Source organism: Urtica dioica, chromosome 6 (assembly GCF_054948205.1).
Source record: "Urtica dioica subsp. dioica isolate 48M chromosome 6, U.dioica_male_clone48M_v1_H2, whole genome shotgun sequence".
Taxonomy (NCBI): domain Eukaryota; kingdom Viridiplantae; phylum Streptophyta; class Magnoliopsida; order Rosales; family Urticaceae; genus Urtica; species Urtica dioica.
Genome location: NC_142761.1, coordinates 36438224 through 36454741, shown reverse-complemented (window position 1 = coordinate 36454741; position 16518 = coordinate 36438224). Strand labels below are relative to the sequence as shown.

General features: G+C 40.7%; 1 protein-coding gene across 1 annotated transcript; it reads left to right on the top strand.

Annotated features, from left to right (window-relative positions):
• The first annotated feature begins 13370 nt into the window (after nt 1-13370).
• On the top strand, nt 13371-16518 carry LOC149393843 (uncharacterized). Its single transcript, XM_089616518.1, has 6 exons — nt 13371-13814; nt 13881-14076; nt 14170-14256; nt 14587-14898; nt 15221-15377; nt 15500-16518. Exons 1-6 carry the CDS (start codon nt 13738-13740, stop codon nt 16204-16206), a joined length of 1536 nt encoding a protein of 511 aa, XP_089472644.1. The 5' UTR covers nt 13371-13737; the 3' UTR covers nt 16207-16518.

Here is a 16518-nt window from a genome sequence, read left to right as displayed (position 1 = left end):
TTGTTTGTTGCGTCTGGGTCAAGTTTCTAAACTTGGTAGTTGATGAAGTGGATTCCTTGTTAGTTATATCTAACCGTTAGGAAGTGACTATCTTAAGTTACAAGTGTAGTTTGAGTATGATACGTGTGTGGACTCTAAGACCAGAATCAATCTGCTACTCATCAAGCGATGACATATTTAGACGAAGGTATCTCTTCTCTTGTTTTCTGAAGATGGAAAAGTCACCTGGAAGCTCGATAGTGTGATGCAAAAGAAGTACCCTGCTCTGCTTTAAGTTTCGAGGACGAAACTAACTTAAGGGGGTAGGGATTGTAAGGACGAGCTTTTGCGTTACTCGTATTTGGAAAATACTAAACGAGTTTCCGTTGTTACAACTAAATTCTCGAGTGAATTATACTTAAATGGATTTATCAAATTAATTTTGAATGTGTTAAGGTTATGGAAATCTCGGAATAAATAAAGGAATTATCGAGTTTATGTCGATTAATAAATTAAATTCCGAGGAAATATTCCGGAAATTAATTTAAGAAATAAATTCTCAAGAACGAGAATTAATTCCGAGAAACCTTAAATATATTTTAATTAATCGAGAACGAACGAGAAAATTCTCGGTTCGAATCATATAATTATAATCCGTTCGGTTATGGATTAACTAGATAATTATATGAGAAGGACGTGGTTGTAACAATTTTTAAGGGACCCATTTGAAAGGAAACAAGGAAAAGATGTTGGATTGTAATTAATAGGATAAGGTTGAGCATTACCACGTCATCAAGGGTCTAGATATTTTTTTAAGTGATGTTTATCACTTTGCCGAGAGAAAGAAGAAAAAGAAGGGAAGAAAGGACGGGAAAGAGAAAGAGAAGAAAGAAAAGAAATGGAAAGAAAGAAAAAAAAAGGGAAGAAGAAGAGAACACGGGAGAGAGGGAGCAGACCGAGAGAAAGAGAAATCGAGGGAGAGAGAAGCCGAGAGAGCGAGCGACCGAGGGAGAGGACGCGCGGCCGATAGCAACCACCGAGACCAAGCACCACCTCGCGCGCGCGACCGAGAAGGAGCGAGCGCCGTCGCGAGCAGCCTCGAGGGATGTTGTGAGGACCAAATAGAGTCCGTTAGAAGTTAGCGAGTCGAGAAATTTCAAGAGTCTCGACTCGAGCTAGGCGCGAGCCATTAATTAATTTTAATAGTCATTTGATGTATTGTGAATTATAGTACTATTATGTTATAGTGGCCAAGTCTTTTAATTTCTGAATTGAGTTAGTAAGTGGTTAAGTATTTTAATTTTTAAATTGTTTCCGATTTGAGAAATATGTTATTAGTGTTAAACTCGTTGATGATTCAATCAAATTATTTAGTATCTTCATTTAATTTACGTTTCAAAACCGAGTTCGACTATAAGCTCGACTCTTTTAATTTTGAAAAAGAATATCAATGAGAAATGTTTTATTTACATACAGAAATAAAAATAAAAGAAAGGTTCGACTACGAACCGAGGGTTCGATTATTTCGTAAATGTTTTATTAAATCGAACCCAAAATTATGTACAATATGGTTAGACATTTAAAATAAACGATTTAATTTATTTTAAATGAAAAGGTTGTATGTATTTATTTACGTTCTCAAATGTTTATAAGTTGTCAATAAAAAGAGACAAGTCAAAAATATTTTTTTCAAATACATTTGAGAAATGTTGTTTTGAGTTATTTTCGTATAACTTACGTACGCTATAGATTTTTAGTAGGAGTTTCTTTATACGTTCTTTTCTCTTTGAGTTCGACCGTCGGGAACCTATTCTAAGCAGTGGGCTTTGCCCAGTCAGAAGAATAGGTGGTCGAATAGTGTAGAACATTCCTTAGCTTAGATTAGATAAGCGATGTCAAGGCCTTATTTTTAGGCGTCGATTCTTTTCTGTATCTCTGTCTTGTCTTCTTGTATTCTCTGTTTCTTGTGTTTAAGACACTCTGAGTAGCGTGACTAGGACGTTTTGAATACGTTCCTTGTGAGCTTTCTTTCAATTGTAGAAGTGTGTACGTTAGTGTATCGAGGGATGAGATACTAAGTACGCTCAACGTTCGTTCTTTCTCTTCCATAGATAAGTCCAGATTGCTATAAGGATTAGCAACGAGCAGAAAGAGCTTATGTGGATTGGGTTATACGTGAATTAAGAAGAACCCTTTCCTGGGAAGAAAGATTTCAGGATTCGTGAGAATCGTTATCCAGGTAAATGGATTATAGGCACCTACAATATCAAAAAATATTATATATATCTCTATATATACATATGTTGTACGTGCATTTTCTATATGCTTTTTAGTAAGCAAGGGTAAGACAAGCCAAAAGATAAGTCATTATCAAGATTAAGGGCTTTAAGCCACTAACGAACTGGCAAACAGAATTAGTCCGGCTAACAAAAATGGATAGAGGTAACTAGGAATCCGAGCCTTTGTTACGTGTTTAGTTAGTTCACCCCCAAGAGATCCAGTCCTAGTGAACTGGGTTATGAGAGACTGTGATTAAGATTCGTATTCAAAAGCAATGATATTATGATAGGATCTCTGGGAGTCACATCCTGAGATCTTATAAGTCACGAATTAATAAGCATGGTTGGTGATCTCACTTCGTTATTGGGATTTCATATCAAACATACGGAGGAAAACATTTTTCTTTCACAAAGCAAGTATGCCAAGAACATTGTGAAAAAGTTTGGTTTGAAATATGACAAATCTAATAGGACTCTTGTTGCCACTCCTGTTAAGATCTCTAAAGATGAGAATGGAGAGCCTGTTGATACCATCATCAACAGAAGCATGATAAGTAGTCTTCTTTATCTCACTACTAGTAGAACTGATATTGTATTATGTATTGGTGTATGCGCCAGATATCATGCCAATCCAAAGGACAGTCACCCGAGTTTTGTCAAGAGAATCATCAAGTACATTCATGGAACTTCTGATTATGGGATTCTCTACTCTCATGACACTAACTCTTCGTTGGTTGGTTTATGTGATGCTGATTGGGAGGAAACATTGATGATCGAAAAACTACTTAAGTTAGATGATTGTCTCTTAGGAATAATCTTGTATTTTGATTCAGCAAGAAAAAGAACCGTGTCTCCCAGTCTATAGCAGAAGCTTAGTACATTGCAGGATGAAACAGTTGCACTCATTTGGTCTGGATAAAGAACATGCTGGAAGAATATGATGCTTTTGAGGATGTCATGAAATTTTACTATGACAACATGGGTGTCATCAGCATAGCAAAAAATCATGTTCAATACAACAAGACCAAACATATTGATATATTCACCATCACTTTATCAGAGATCTTGTTTGATCACAAGATTATCGCTCTTGAACATGTTAGCCCTAAAACTCAATTGCCAGATATCTTCACCAAAGCTCTTGACACTGCTCACTTTGAGAAATTGAGAGCAGTTTTGTGTGTATGTTTATCTGATTTATAGAAATTAATTGTTGTGTCAAAGATTGTGTGGGCCAAGTCTTCGTTCCTTTTTGGGACAATCATGTTTGATTATAGAAATCTATTTATTTAGGTTGTTGTGTCCACATGTTCTGACACAAAATTTTATGACACGGTTTATTTTTAAAGAATAAGTTATTTGATTACAACCACCATCTCTCCTCAAACCCATTTCAAGCTCTTTTCGAATTTCAAGAATCGTCACTTGTCTCTCAGTCTCTATAGAAAATTCTCTATTGCAAAAATGGTGTTCACTCGACAGGGAACCTCACCATCTGATGCTCAGAAGAAGTATTCTAAGAAGAGAGTTGACTAAGAAGGTGTGTTTGAGAAGATTATGGTGAATAAACACGAAGTGAAAACTTTTGTCGGAAAAACCCTTAAGGAAATCGATGGTAGGCCTGAGATTCCTCCTCTAATGGTTTACCCATTGATCTAAAAGTGATCTTCCCTCTCACCCAGTCATTCGTGTAGTGGTTGTGAAGGATATTGTTTTTATCTTCTCAAACTCCCACGAAGCCGCTCAGAATTTCCGAACTTGTCAAGGGTTACTTTGAAAGCTCCTCAATTGAGTCTGACTCACATGCATCTCGTTCGTGGGTCCGGAGGAAGAGGAGACCGGAAATGCTGAGAAACGTACTCCTCTTTCTAAGTCACAAGTTTGAGTTACAGATAATGTCTCTGATCCTAAGGCTCATAGGGATACCGCTCTATAAAGTCTTATTGTAGATGCTATGATGAACATAGGTATTGGGTCTGACGAGACCAAGAACACTAGTTCCTCAAGTGTTCATGTTGAAGTTACTGTTGAGATATCCCAAAAACCGATGTCCTTTATTTTGATTTAAGAACATCTCCCAGAACTTCCGATGGAATCCAGAACCCTATAGTTCAGAGTGAATAACATGTCACTGATGATAGTCCCACCTTAGCTCAGATGGCTGCTAATCTCAAATAGTCTAGTTGTTGCTAAGGGAATTCAGTAAGATGATGTTGGACTCAAGATTGTGGGAACCATCTCAAAGGAAGATTTCATAGCCATGGATCTTGATACCCTTAGTTCGGTTAAGGGTCATGACTCTGTCCAAAAGAAAGAGAAGAAGAAGACATCTAAGAAGAAGGCTCTTGTGAAGAAGCCTGTTTTAAAAAGGAAAGAGGTGAAGAAGAGGAAAACGGTCTGCAGAAGAAGAATCTGCTTTGAAGAATAAGAAGACTCTTGCGAAGCAAAAGAAGGAGGTTGAAGAAGAGGAACAAGATGTTCCAGAGGATGTGGATGACCATGTTACTATAACATCCTGGAAAGAAGAGGATAAAGCTAAGAGGAAATCAGAGAAGAAAAAGAAGAAACCAAGGAATGATGTCCCTAACGTTCCTTTCGGTGGTATCTCCTTTCAATCTCTCCAAGATGCAAGCAAATAGAAGTTTGTTATGAAGATGAGCTCTTAGAATAAGCTTTATAGACTAAGATAATTCAATACATCAAGGATTCTGACTGTTACATGCATAGGGCCTTACCATGTGTAGCTTATCAATGGCCTACCTGAGAGGATCTCTGACCAAGATTCTCATGACTTCATGAAGGCCTATGTTCGAGGGATATCCCTTGGGTTCTCTCCTAGGGCTATCAATGAGTATCTGGGAAGAAATGCTCTTTCCTCTGTTGATTCACTTCCTTCTAAGGTTGATCTTGTCTAGAAAATCATTGGTGGGAAGCACTTAGGAGGATCGCCTCATAAGGGTCTTTACCGTACTTCAAAACTGAGCACCAAAAACTCTATCATCCACAAGATTAGATTAAATAATTGAGTCCTTTCTTCTCACTCCACTAGATTTTCTCTTACCCTTTCTAAGTTCATCTATCAAGTTGGTACTAGTGCAAACTCTGAATTTTGGGCAATTTGTGTTCGATCAAGTGATTAGGCATGCTGGCAACGAGGCCATTAAGTTTCCCATAGCCTATCCCTCCTTGTTGTGTGAGATGATTCTTAAACATCACTCTGATATCTTAAAGGATGAGGAGTGTAAGTCATCCCATGTTGCCCCGGGAAAGATCTATTTTAACAACAAGCTCTTCCAAACACACCATGCTGTAGACATCAATAGGCCCACCTCAATTCATATATCTCAGAGTTTCTCCATGTCTACTAATGCTCTTATTGTGCCTATTATGTCTTCTGAAGTTCTATCTCTCACTACTTGGACGCTGGTGAGTTCAAGCATCTTGATGATGTGACAAATAATGCTTTTGACATGAAGAGAGAGATAGAAGAGGTGCTGAAATTGATTAACTTCTCCAAAACTGCTTCTACTTCTATACTGCTGCTCCATAAGATGATGATCAGTCTCCCACCACTGATGCCTGATAAGTTTGTAGCTGTTTATTTTTGGATACCTCATGGACATCTTTCTTTAAGTCTATATTATTTATAACGCACTCTATCTCTAGCTATGTTTCTTTGACTTGGATTTGTTATGGTTTGTCTTTGGTGGCTCCTGGTATTCTCTTTCCGTGGCCTCAATTTGTCTTTCTTGAGGTAAATAGGGGTAGTAGTGTTGTGTGTGCTGTGTGATACTCATTATCCTATTATTAAGACTTCTGTTTTTAAGTCTTTCTTTATCTCTGTCAGTCACAGTGATGTGTAGCTGTTGATTGAGTTAGTTTATGCTGAGTTTCTAGGAAAACTGGTTGCTGTGTGTTTTGATTACACAAAGCCAAAGGAGGAGTTTATTGTTACTGTGGATTGACTGTTTTTGTTTTGACAAATTTTTTTCTATATGATGTTGGGATCATCTGGGCAGTGGCATGTGGTGTTTTAATTTATGTCAGGATTTGTGACGTGGAATTTCTGCATAGTGTTTTTTGTCTGATTTGCTTCCTATTTGACCAATGAGGTTTCATCATGTGTATTGGAAAAATCTAGCAAAAGATTCTCAGCTGAGAATGTGTCATATAATAGGAAAGTTTACCGTCTTGGGCAGGATTACACACTTACAGTTTTTATCATAGTTGCCATTGCAGAAAACCCTTGTCCTTTGTGTGATGTTACTCTATTGTTTTTTATTGCCATATTGTTAGAGAAATTCACAAAGTTGGTTGTCATTGTACTGGTATTGTAAAACACAAATTGTTATAAGTGTTGTTCAAACACTTGGTGAGTGATTTGAGTGGAAAGATGAGGGGAGCTCAAAACACATGGATAATTTTGAAGCCTAACAAACCTAAAAGGTGATCATTCAGGATGGCCTGCGCTTGTACTTATTCTACCAATTAGTAAACTTCTTTTCCATTGAGAATATCATCCCACCAAAAGTATGCACTTGGTTGAACAGAGTTACCAATTCATTGTCTCTTTATTTATAGTTTAAGATGTTGTATTAATATGTAAATAAGTCAATGGTTTATAATTTGCTAAAACATTATTAAGAGACATCTTGAAAACAATAGATTTTCCATATACGATTATCATGCATCTATGTTTAGGTTTCACAAAAAAAACTGTTTCGATAAAATAGGAATAAATTTCAATCCCGTCAAAACTTATTTTTTCAATAATTTTTCAACAATCTATCCCATCACACTTGGACACTAACCCTTTTTTATCCCCTAAACCACTCACCTCTCTCAAGGAATTCCTATGCTCTAAAGACCTCCTCACTAAGTGTTTCCAGGCAAAACTACCCCTTTTCGTAAAGGAAAAAAAAAACTTCCTTTAAAAAAAGGATGGCAAACCTCACCAATCTCGCCACATTAGAAAGAAAAAATCACATTAAAGACAAGCTTCACTCTCACATCTGAGTCTCGTTACTTTGAGTTTAAGAACTTTCTGGCTGAGGGAGAACAATTTATACTTGTAGCCTCAAGTTGGTCATTTTTGAAACACACATGAGTTCATGTGCAGACAACTAGACATTTCTTAAATCTTCAGGCGTATAGAGACATCCCTTCAATTTGAGACTTCCATACAAAAGAAACAAAAATATACCACGTTAATATATATATATATATATATATATATATATATATATATATATATATATATATATATATATAGACTGAAGGACGGAGCCAGAAGTGAACTTCAGGGGGGCTGATTTGAAAAATAAGTTTCAGGGGGCTAGTTTGTAAATTTTCGAGGTAAAAAATGTAAATGTTTTTAAAAACGGGTCAAAAGTGTAAAACAAATTGAAGGGGGTTTGAGCCCATCTTGGGCCTACATTCACTAGTCCCTGCATTGACAATGCCATGTATGTTAGAAGGGGGTTTTAGACCCCTGATTGTTTTTTTTTTCCTAAAATACCTTTATCTTAAGAGTTATTAGCCTATGTGACTTATATAACTACTAGAAAAACAAAACAAAATATTTTCCTATTTAGATTAAATATATTAAAGCTATTTTATTCATTTTTATAATACATGCATATAATTACTTTAATGAAGATGATATAGTAGCATTTTTCTTCTTCAGTTATCTAATAAATTTAGAATATTTTAGCTAAATAGATAAGTAAAACTAATAAACTAAGAAAAAAAAACTTGATTATTTTTCTAAATAATTAAGACTCTGATTATTAAGCTATTAAAAAAACTAAGTATTTGTTACAACTAGTCAATCTTTTATATTTTTTTTAAGAATCTAGTCAAAGTTTAATTTTAGAATAAATTGCATAAATGCCCCCTGTATTATAGACCTTGTTACAATGCGCCCCTTATAATATAAAATCGACCAATTCACCCCTTAATATCAGTTTTTGTGCATTTTTCGTCCTTCTGTGTATTTTGAGCTCATTCCGTCAGTTAAATACACACATGTTTGTCACGTGTCAAATAAAGTAAGAGAAATTTCCTAAATGTTCTTGACTTTTATAATAAAAAAAAGAAATTAAAAATTAAATGAAAAAATTAATAAATGAACATAAATTCTATTAATTCATCTCTCTCTCTCTCTCATATCTTCTTCCTCGTGAGAGCAAAAATTAATCTTCCACCGCCGCTGCAAAAATTAATCTTCCTCCAGGGAGCCTCGGTGCTCGCAAGTCGGACCCAGCAAGGAGGACATCCGGCGTGGCAGACCCGACCGAGCCCAGCGCCCGCGCCTCGGTTCCGACGCCCCCGGGAGCTTCAACCAGCACGCGCAGGGGCCTCCACGGATCTGTTCTGGCGACGACGGGTCCGACACCACGGAGAGAAGGCAGCGCTCGGCCCCAGAATCCAGTCCGAGCCCGCGAGATGAAACCTCCATCCCGACCGCGCCATGGACGCCGCCGACGAACTCTTCCCGAGGTGGAACGACGGCCGAAAGCGCAGATCTGGACCGGCCCACAGTGAAGGGAATCATCGCCGCCACCTCGGACACCCTTGAAACCGTCCATCATTCTCTCCTCTCGCTGCTTCGAACCTTGTCCGACTACGGTCTCTCCAAAGGCATTCTCTCCTCCCAGAGAAGGTTCACTCGGTCCGACAACTCGCCGCCGTCTCGTCTCGCTCTCCGTATCTCGCCATCGCCACCAGATAATTGTTCAAACTTGTTTATGTAACTTGATGGTATGTTTTTTGCTCCAATTTTTATGCTCTGTTTTATTTTTATTTTTCTCTCAATGATTTTGTTGATAATTGTTTGATATTGGATATTACAAAATCTGGAGGGTACAATTAGGTGTAATTCTCGTTGCTTGTGTGTATAGAGAAGAAAAGTAAATAATTTTCTGGTGGTTTGAAAGAAAAAAAACAATTAATTCGTTTTGATGCAGAGGATGATTTATCACCTCTCCTTTCATCTAGCCAGCTATCCTAGATATTGTTTTCATCTAAGTATGTCAGAGTCAAGAGGAAGATGAACAACGAAGGAAAAAAAAACTCGATGCGGGTTTGGAGATCGGTATTGAAATTGGTGGAGGTGTTCTCGATGCAGGTTCGAAGATCGCCGGAGGGAAACGTTGGCGTCGGTATTTTTAATTTTATTTTTTTTTAAGTTTTTACAATATAAATTAAGGGTATTTATGTAAGTTCATTCCATATGAGAAACACGTGATGAAAAGTGACTAGTTAACTGATGGTAAGTGACTCGGCATAGACAGAAGGACTACAATGACACAAAATATGATATTAAGGTGCAAAAATCGAGTTTTTATATTAAAAGGGGCACGTTGTTACAAGTGATGTAGTTCAAGGGGCAAATCTGTCATTTATTCTTAATTTTATCAAGAAAATAGCCCAACAAGTCAAAATTAACTAAATTCATTGTTCAGTTAATGAAATTAACTAAGAATTAATTTAATTAACTTATGTCTGATGAACTTTTTCTTAATAAAATGAAACTTAATTTTTTTTTTTTTGTTTTTCAAAAAAGTGGGCTATTGGTCTACTAACCTAATTGCCCCTTCATAAAAACTTTAAAAAAAAAAAAAAAAAAAAAAAACTATTTGCTAAATAATTTGATATATTTTAGTTATTTTTTTAATGAAAATTTGACCTAATTTGTACTTAGATATATGCAACTTGAATCATAATTATAAATTTCATATATTTAGTCTTCCCTTAAGCAACTGGCTTCATGTCCCTATAGGTACTAGTTGCAGCCACGCGCTTCGTTCAAGTAATTTATAGTATATATAATATTTTAAGTAAGTAAGTTAATAGAAGTAAATGTATTGTTATTATTGTTGAACTATATGTTAATCGCGTTTTTGGATTAGCCTGCCTGGCCTGGAGGTCGACCCTGGCTGGAAGTCGAGCCTGCCTGGAGGTGGAGTTCGCCTGCGGGGGGTCGAGCTCGCCTGGAGGTCGACCCTGCCTGGAGGTCGAGCTCGCCTGGGGGGTCGAGCTCCCTGGAGGTCGAGCCTGGCCTGGAGGTCGACCCTGGCTGGAAGTCGAGCCTGCCTGGAGGTCGAGCTCGCCTGGGGGGGTCGAGCTCCCTGGAGGTCGAGCTCGCCTAGAGGTCGAGCCTGGCCTGGAGCTCGAGCTCGCCGGGAGGTCGACCCTGGCTGGATCTCCCCAAACGATTCGCTTCCGATCTTGCGACCGAGTCGGAACTTGTCGCCTGGAGGTCGAGCTCGCCTGGAGGTCGACCCTGGCCTGGAGGTTGAGCTCGCCTGGAGGTCGACCCTGGCTGGAGGTCGAGCTCGCCTGGGGGTCGGCTTGCCTGGAGGTTGAGCTCGCCTGGAGGTCGAGCTCAAAGGGGGCCGAGCTCGCCTGGGGGGTCGAGCTCGCCTGGAGGTCGAGCCTGGCCTGGAAGTCGAGCTCGCCTGGAGGTCGAGCTCCCTGGAGGTCGAGCTCGCCTGGAGGTCGAGCTCGCCTGGGGGGTCGAGCTCCCTGGAGGCCGAGCTCGCCTGGAGGTCGAGCTCACCTGGGGGGGTCGAGCTCCCTGGAGGTCGAGCTCGCCTGGAGGTCGAGCCTGGCCTGGAGGTCGACCCTGGCTGGAGGTCGAGCCTGCCTGGAGGTCGACCCTGGCTGGGGGTCGAGCTCAATGGAGGTCGAGCTCGCCTTGAGGTCGAGCCTGGCCTGGAGGTCGACCCTGGCTGGAGGTCGAGCCTGCTTGGAGGTCGAGCTCGCCTGGGGGGTCGAGCTCCCTGGAGGTCGAGCTCGCCTGAAGGTCGAGCCTGGCCTGGAGGTCGAGCTCGCCTGGAGGTCGACCCTAGCTGGATCTCCCCAAACGATTCGCTTTCGATCTTGCGGCCGAGTCGGAACTTGTCACCTGGGGGGTCGAGCTCCTTGGAGGTCGAGCTCGCCTGGAGGTCGACCCTGGCCTGGAGGTCGAGCTCGCCTGGAGGTCGACCCTGGCTGGAGATCGAGCTCGCCTGGGGGGTTGACCCTGGCTGGAGCTCGAGCTCGCCGGGAGGTCGACCCTGGCTGGAGATCGAGCTCGCCTAGGGGGTTGAGCTCCCTGGGGGTCGAGCTCCCTGGGGGTCGAGCTCGCCTGGAGGTCGACCCTGGCTGGAGGTCGACCCTGCCTGGAGGTCGAGCTCGCCTTGGGGGGTCGAGCTCGCCTGGAGGTCGAGCTCGCCTGGGGGGTCGAGCTCCCTGGGGGTCGAGCTCGCTTGGAGGTTGAGCCTGGCCAGGAAGTCGAGCTCGCCTAGAGGTCGACCCTGGCTGGAGGTCGACCCTGCCTGGAGGTCGAGCTCGCCTGGGGGGGTCGAGCTCGCCTGGAGGTCGAGCTCGCCTGGGGGGTCGAGCTCCCTGGGGGTCGAGCTCGCTTGGAGGTCGAGCCTGGCCTGGAGGTCGACCCTGGCTGGAGGTCGACCCTGCCTGGAGGTCGAGCTCGCCTGGGGGGGGTCGAGCTCCCTGGAGGTCGAGCTCGCCTGGAGGTCGAACCTGGCTGGAGGTCGAGCCTGCCTGGAGGTCGAGCTCGCCTGGGGGTCGAGCTCCCTGGAGGTCGAGCTCGCCTGGGGGGTCGAGCTCCCTGGAGGTCGAGCTCGCCTGGAGGTCGAGCCTGGCCTGGAGGTCGACCTTGGCTGGAAGTCGAGCTCGCCTGGGGGGTCGAGCTCGCCTGGGGGTCGACCCTGGCTGGATCTCCCCAAACGATCCGCTTCCGATCTTGCGGCCGATCTTCCGATCCATAGCCAATAAAAAATAATGCAAAAATGTAAAGAAAAAAAATCCCTGAAGACGATTGCAAAGAAACAGAGAGAGAGCTCAGGAGAAGAAAATTGCAAACCCAAGCATATCCTAAAATTTCTTACAACTGTAGTGGACTCTGACAGCGATCCTGAGCACATAAATAAAAAAAGTCAAAATTACCCCTAAATATTTTGGCAAGAAATAGAAGAAAAATTCAAAGTGTCCATTACCTCAACACGAACTGACCAGCCTTCCTCTCAACTTCCCTTCCCGGATTCACGCTGAAATCTTCGAGAATCAACAAACCCAAGCAAAAACAAAAAGTTAGACCCTATAATTTTATCTTTGAAATTCGAGCAGTGAAGAAGAAAAAAAACCGTGAGCCCTTACCTTGGACGAGGTAGGCAGAGGAATTTCAGATCATCTTCCTCCATTTTTCCGGCGAGATTCACCTCTCTCTCTCTCTATTTCTCTCACTCGGCTTTTCTCTCTCTCATCGCTTTGCTCTATCTTTTTCCTGTGTATTTTTTTTTAAAGAGCCGGATAGAAGATGAATCGTTTTAATTGCAATTAAAAAAAAAAAAAAACCCAAAACAACGCCGCCACGTGTCACGCAGGCAGCATCCGACGTGGCAACACCAGGATGAAAGTTGGGGAAGAGTTCCTCTTTATTATCTATGTTATAGATATATAGTATATATATATATATATATATATATGTATGTATATATAGTGTATATATGTATTACTTATTTGGCCGTGGCGTACATCGTTCTATATTTTTCATGTTTTAAGACATTATTTTTGGAGTTTTTGACCATTACATGTGTTTTTTACTCTTTTTTTTCTTCTTCTTCTTCGTGTTTTAGACTTTGTGTGTGTGTGTGTGTTTTTTTTTTTTTTTTGTTTGTTTTTTTTTTCGTATTTTGACTACGCTAGCAACAAATTAATGTAAATTAAAGATGGCACGGTTGTTATTATTTTTATTTGGGTTATTAAGTTATATAGCCACACGGATATAGTGGATTGAGATATAGCCCACATTTGGTTAAATTCTTGTAAATAGTCAAGTAAATTTATTAACAGATTAATAAAAGACTTATTTAACACAGCCAAATATATATTTTAGGTAGTTAATAGGCTGCCACATATGCAAATTGGTTATTTACAAAATATTTACCAAAAGTTGGCTAATTTACAATTCATATAGTTTAGGTGGCTTACGTAGGCCAATTTTTTGTTTTTATTTTTTTATTTTAAAATGAAATGGATATAAAATGCATCAATCAAAGTTGTACTTTGTAAGAATTAGTTAATTGTAACAAACTCATAATTGATTCCCTCCTTTCACTATCCATAACCGTTTTCTCTCCGTTGATTCTTGATTCTCAAGCTCTTAAATTCAAAACAAGAATTCCTTAAAAAAAAAAAAAAAAAAAAAAAACACACACACACACAGAAACCAAAATCCCCAAATCGGCGCGTAACTTCACGCTCTTCAACGGCCTCTCTGTTTCTCCATACTTTCCAGGGTTTGGGTTTAGGGTCTTTCGAGCTCTCGATCGTACTTCGTTTCTCTATTGAAAATATTTCTTATTCGGAGAGGTAGAAGAAGGTCAGAGCTTGTTTAATTGGGAGCTATTAGGGTTTATCAGAGTTCGTAATATGCGTGTTTCCCTTCGCCGGAACTGGAAAGAGACCAAAGATGACTAAGAAATCAGCGAAGAGGCAGAGAAAAAAAGCTACGATCAGCGAACAAGACGGCGCTTCTCTCTTGCGAAGGTCTCCAATTCTCTCTAACCCCTAATTTTCGAGCTTTACCAATGGTGGTTCGGATTTCTCTATCAGGTTCACGCCGAGCACGGTTCTGGCCGTGCTTAACGAAGTATCGCGTTGTACGGAAGAGGAAAAGATCGATTGGAATGCTTTGGCTGAGAAGACATCGAGTGGGGTCTCAAGTGCCAGAGAATATCAGATGCTATGGCGTCACTTAGCTTATGGCGATCCATTTCTCGAGGAATTGGATGATGATGCTCAGCCTCTGGTTCGTTCCTATATTCTACTTGCTTTTTTTAAACGTTCTAATTGATTAAAGGTTTTTTGATTTAGCTACTGAGTTATTCAACTTGGGAAGTAGGATGATGAGAGTGACTTGGAAGTTGAATTGGAAGCGATTCCTTCGGTTAATCGCGAGGCTTCGGTTGAAGCTGCGGCGTGTGTGAAGGTATATTGAATTCTTGAAATGATGATTTTCTTGTTCGTTGATTGATATGGTTATTGATTGCTCAGCATGAAACAGAGTTTTTGTAATTATATTTGCAATTCTCAGCTTCATAGTATAGCGATTCTATTTCTGAGCGTTGTGGAGTGTGGTGATTGATTCAGCTTTTAAAATATATTCTTTATTCCAAAAAAAAAAAAAAAAACCATGTGGTTTATCAAAGTCTACAAATGATTATGACACCAATTTTGAAGCTCTACAGGAGTTTTAATTATTTATTTATGTTACAGGTTTGTACTTTGTTTTCATATTGGTGAATTGTTCTTTGATCAGGTGTTGATCGCATCTTCTCGACCAAACGACTCAAACTCGGATGGCTCAATTATCGAGGCTCCATTGACCATAAATATACCCAATTTCGAGTCTTCTCGTGATTCAGAACCATCAAGTTGCTCCACGGAGGGAACGAATGTTATAGTTCCTGTATATGTTCCGTTGTCAAAAGAAAAGATGGAAAGAAAGCCGTGGTCAAAAGATGAGGATTTGGAATTGGTCAGTGCTGTCCAAAAATGTGGCATAGGAAATTGGACAGAAATGTTAAGAGAGGAATTTAAAGGGGATCGAACTGCAGCACAGCTTTCTAAGGTCAGTCTATCCTTTTTAAACACGGTCTACTAAAATCTTTTCAATATAAAAATGTAAGTAAATAAAATCAGATTACAAAAAGTACTTGTGACACTAGACTAGTCTCTTACTAAACCAGCTGGAAATTGATTCCATAAAGTTATCCGTTGTCATCTAGCCCAGTTTTCCCGTGTTTTCATGTCCTGAGTTCATTAAAAATAAAAAAAATTATTTTTCAATTTCCATTTACTCAAAAGCTTTTAGAGACCCAAAATGTTCATCAGTGCAGATACACTCGTTTTAGCTTAGGTTCTTCTAAATATGTGTTATACTTCTCGTGCAGAGGTGGGGCACAATTAGGAAGAAATATGTAAATCAGATTCCGGGAAGTAATTCAATTACACCCAAACTTTCGAAGTCGCAGTTGGAAACTAGTCGTGCACTATCCCTAGCCCTGGATAAGCCACTTAGCAACTTCACATCGAACACTATTGGCCAAGGTGATTCTTTGCATTTCATCCCATTTTAATCTATACTAGTAGTTGATCTTCCTATCATATTTGACCAAACATTCTCTCTAGTGTTTGACGCATAATTCTGAAAGAGTTATTGAATTCTACAGGTGAAACTAGCACTGCCACGACAAACGGAACCAATGTCTCTGAAACTTCAACTTCTGGAAATAAATCAATCAAATCCCAATCCCAATCCCAATCCCAATCCCAATCCCAATCCGAGAGTCAGAAACCAGCGCAAAAGAACCACACGCCGAAGCCATCTCCAACAGAGTCATCGTGTCCCGCAGAAAAATCTCGGGCACATGCGAAGAAAACCGTACCAACCCCTACTCTGATGCCAAAGCGAACTCGAAACTGTTCAGATGAATCGATTAGAGCCACTGCAGTGTCTTCCGGGTGGCGTATAGCTTCTCCATCGCACGCCGAATCGCTGCTCAAGGACGCTCAGTCGAAGAACGCTGTTCATATCATGCCCTCGTCCATCAAATCGAGCGTGCCCGTGAATATTCCTACTCCGCGTTATATCAGTACTGGCCTAGCTCATAATATCCCAGTTAAATCGGTCCAGCCACAGGTTAAGCCCCTTCAGACTACATCCGCGGATGTGCCAGCTAAGCAGAACACAGATCATGTAAGCTCATCGAAGGAGACGAAGACCACAGAAGTCACTCCAGTTCAAGACAATGACGTGGCGTCATCTGATAATGTGGAATCCGAGGAAAGCGGGAACAAGGTGTCGGGTTTGCAACATCAAGAATGTACAACAGTTACAGATGTGAAAGTCGAGAAAAATGGTCAGAAGCAGTGTTGAAGACAATGACACGACAGTTGGCCAGTCACCGTGTCCCGTCCGAACATAGAAGATTCAAGGGTCAGAAAATCGGCTGCGACAGAGAGTGTCTTCAAGAACCATGGTGTGAAAAAGATGGAATAACATCTTCCAAGTGTACAGTCTGTTTGTGTTGAGAGAAAAAAAAAAATGGTGAAAAGAAAAAAAAATATGGTGCAATGAGATTCATGGGGTCCAGTGGGTACTACATTTTTCTTTGTCATAATTTTTAGGGGTTGGGAGATTGTAAATTTCTTGTGTGGAATCAATGAATGGAATAGGTATGGTTCTCAA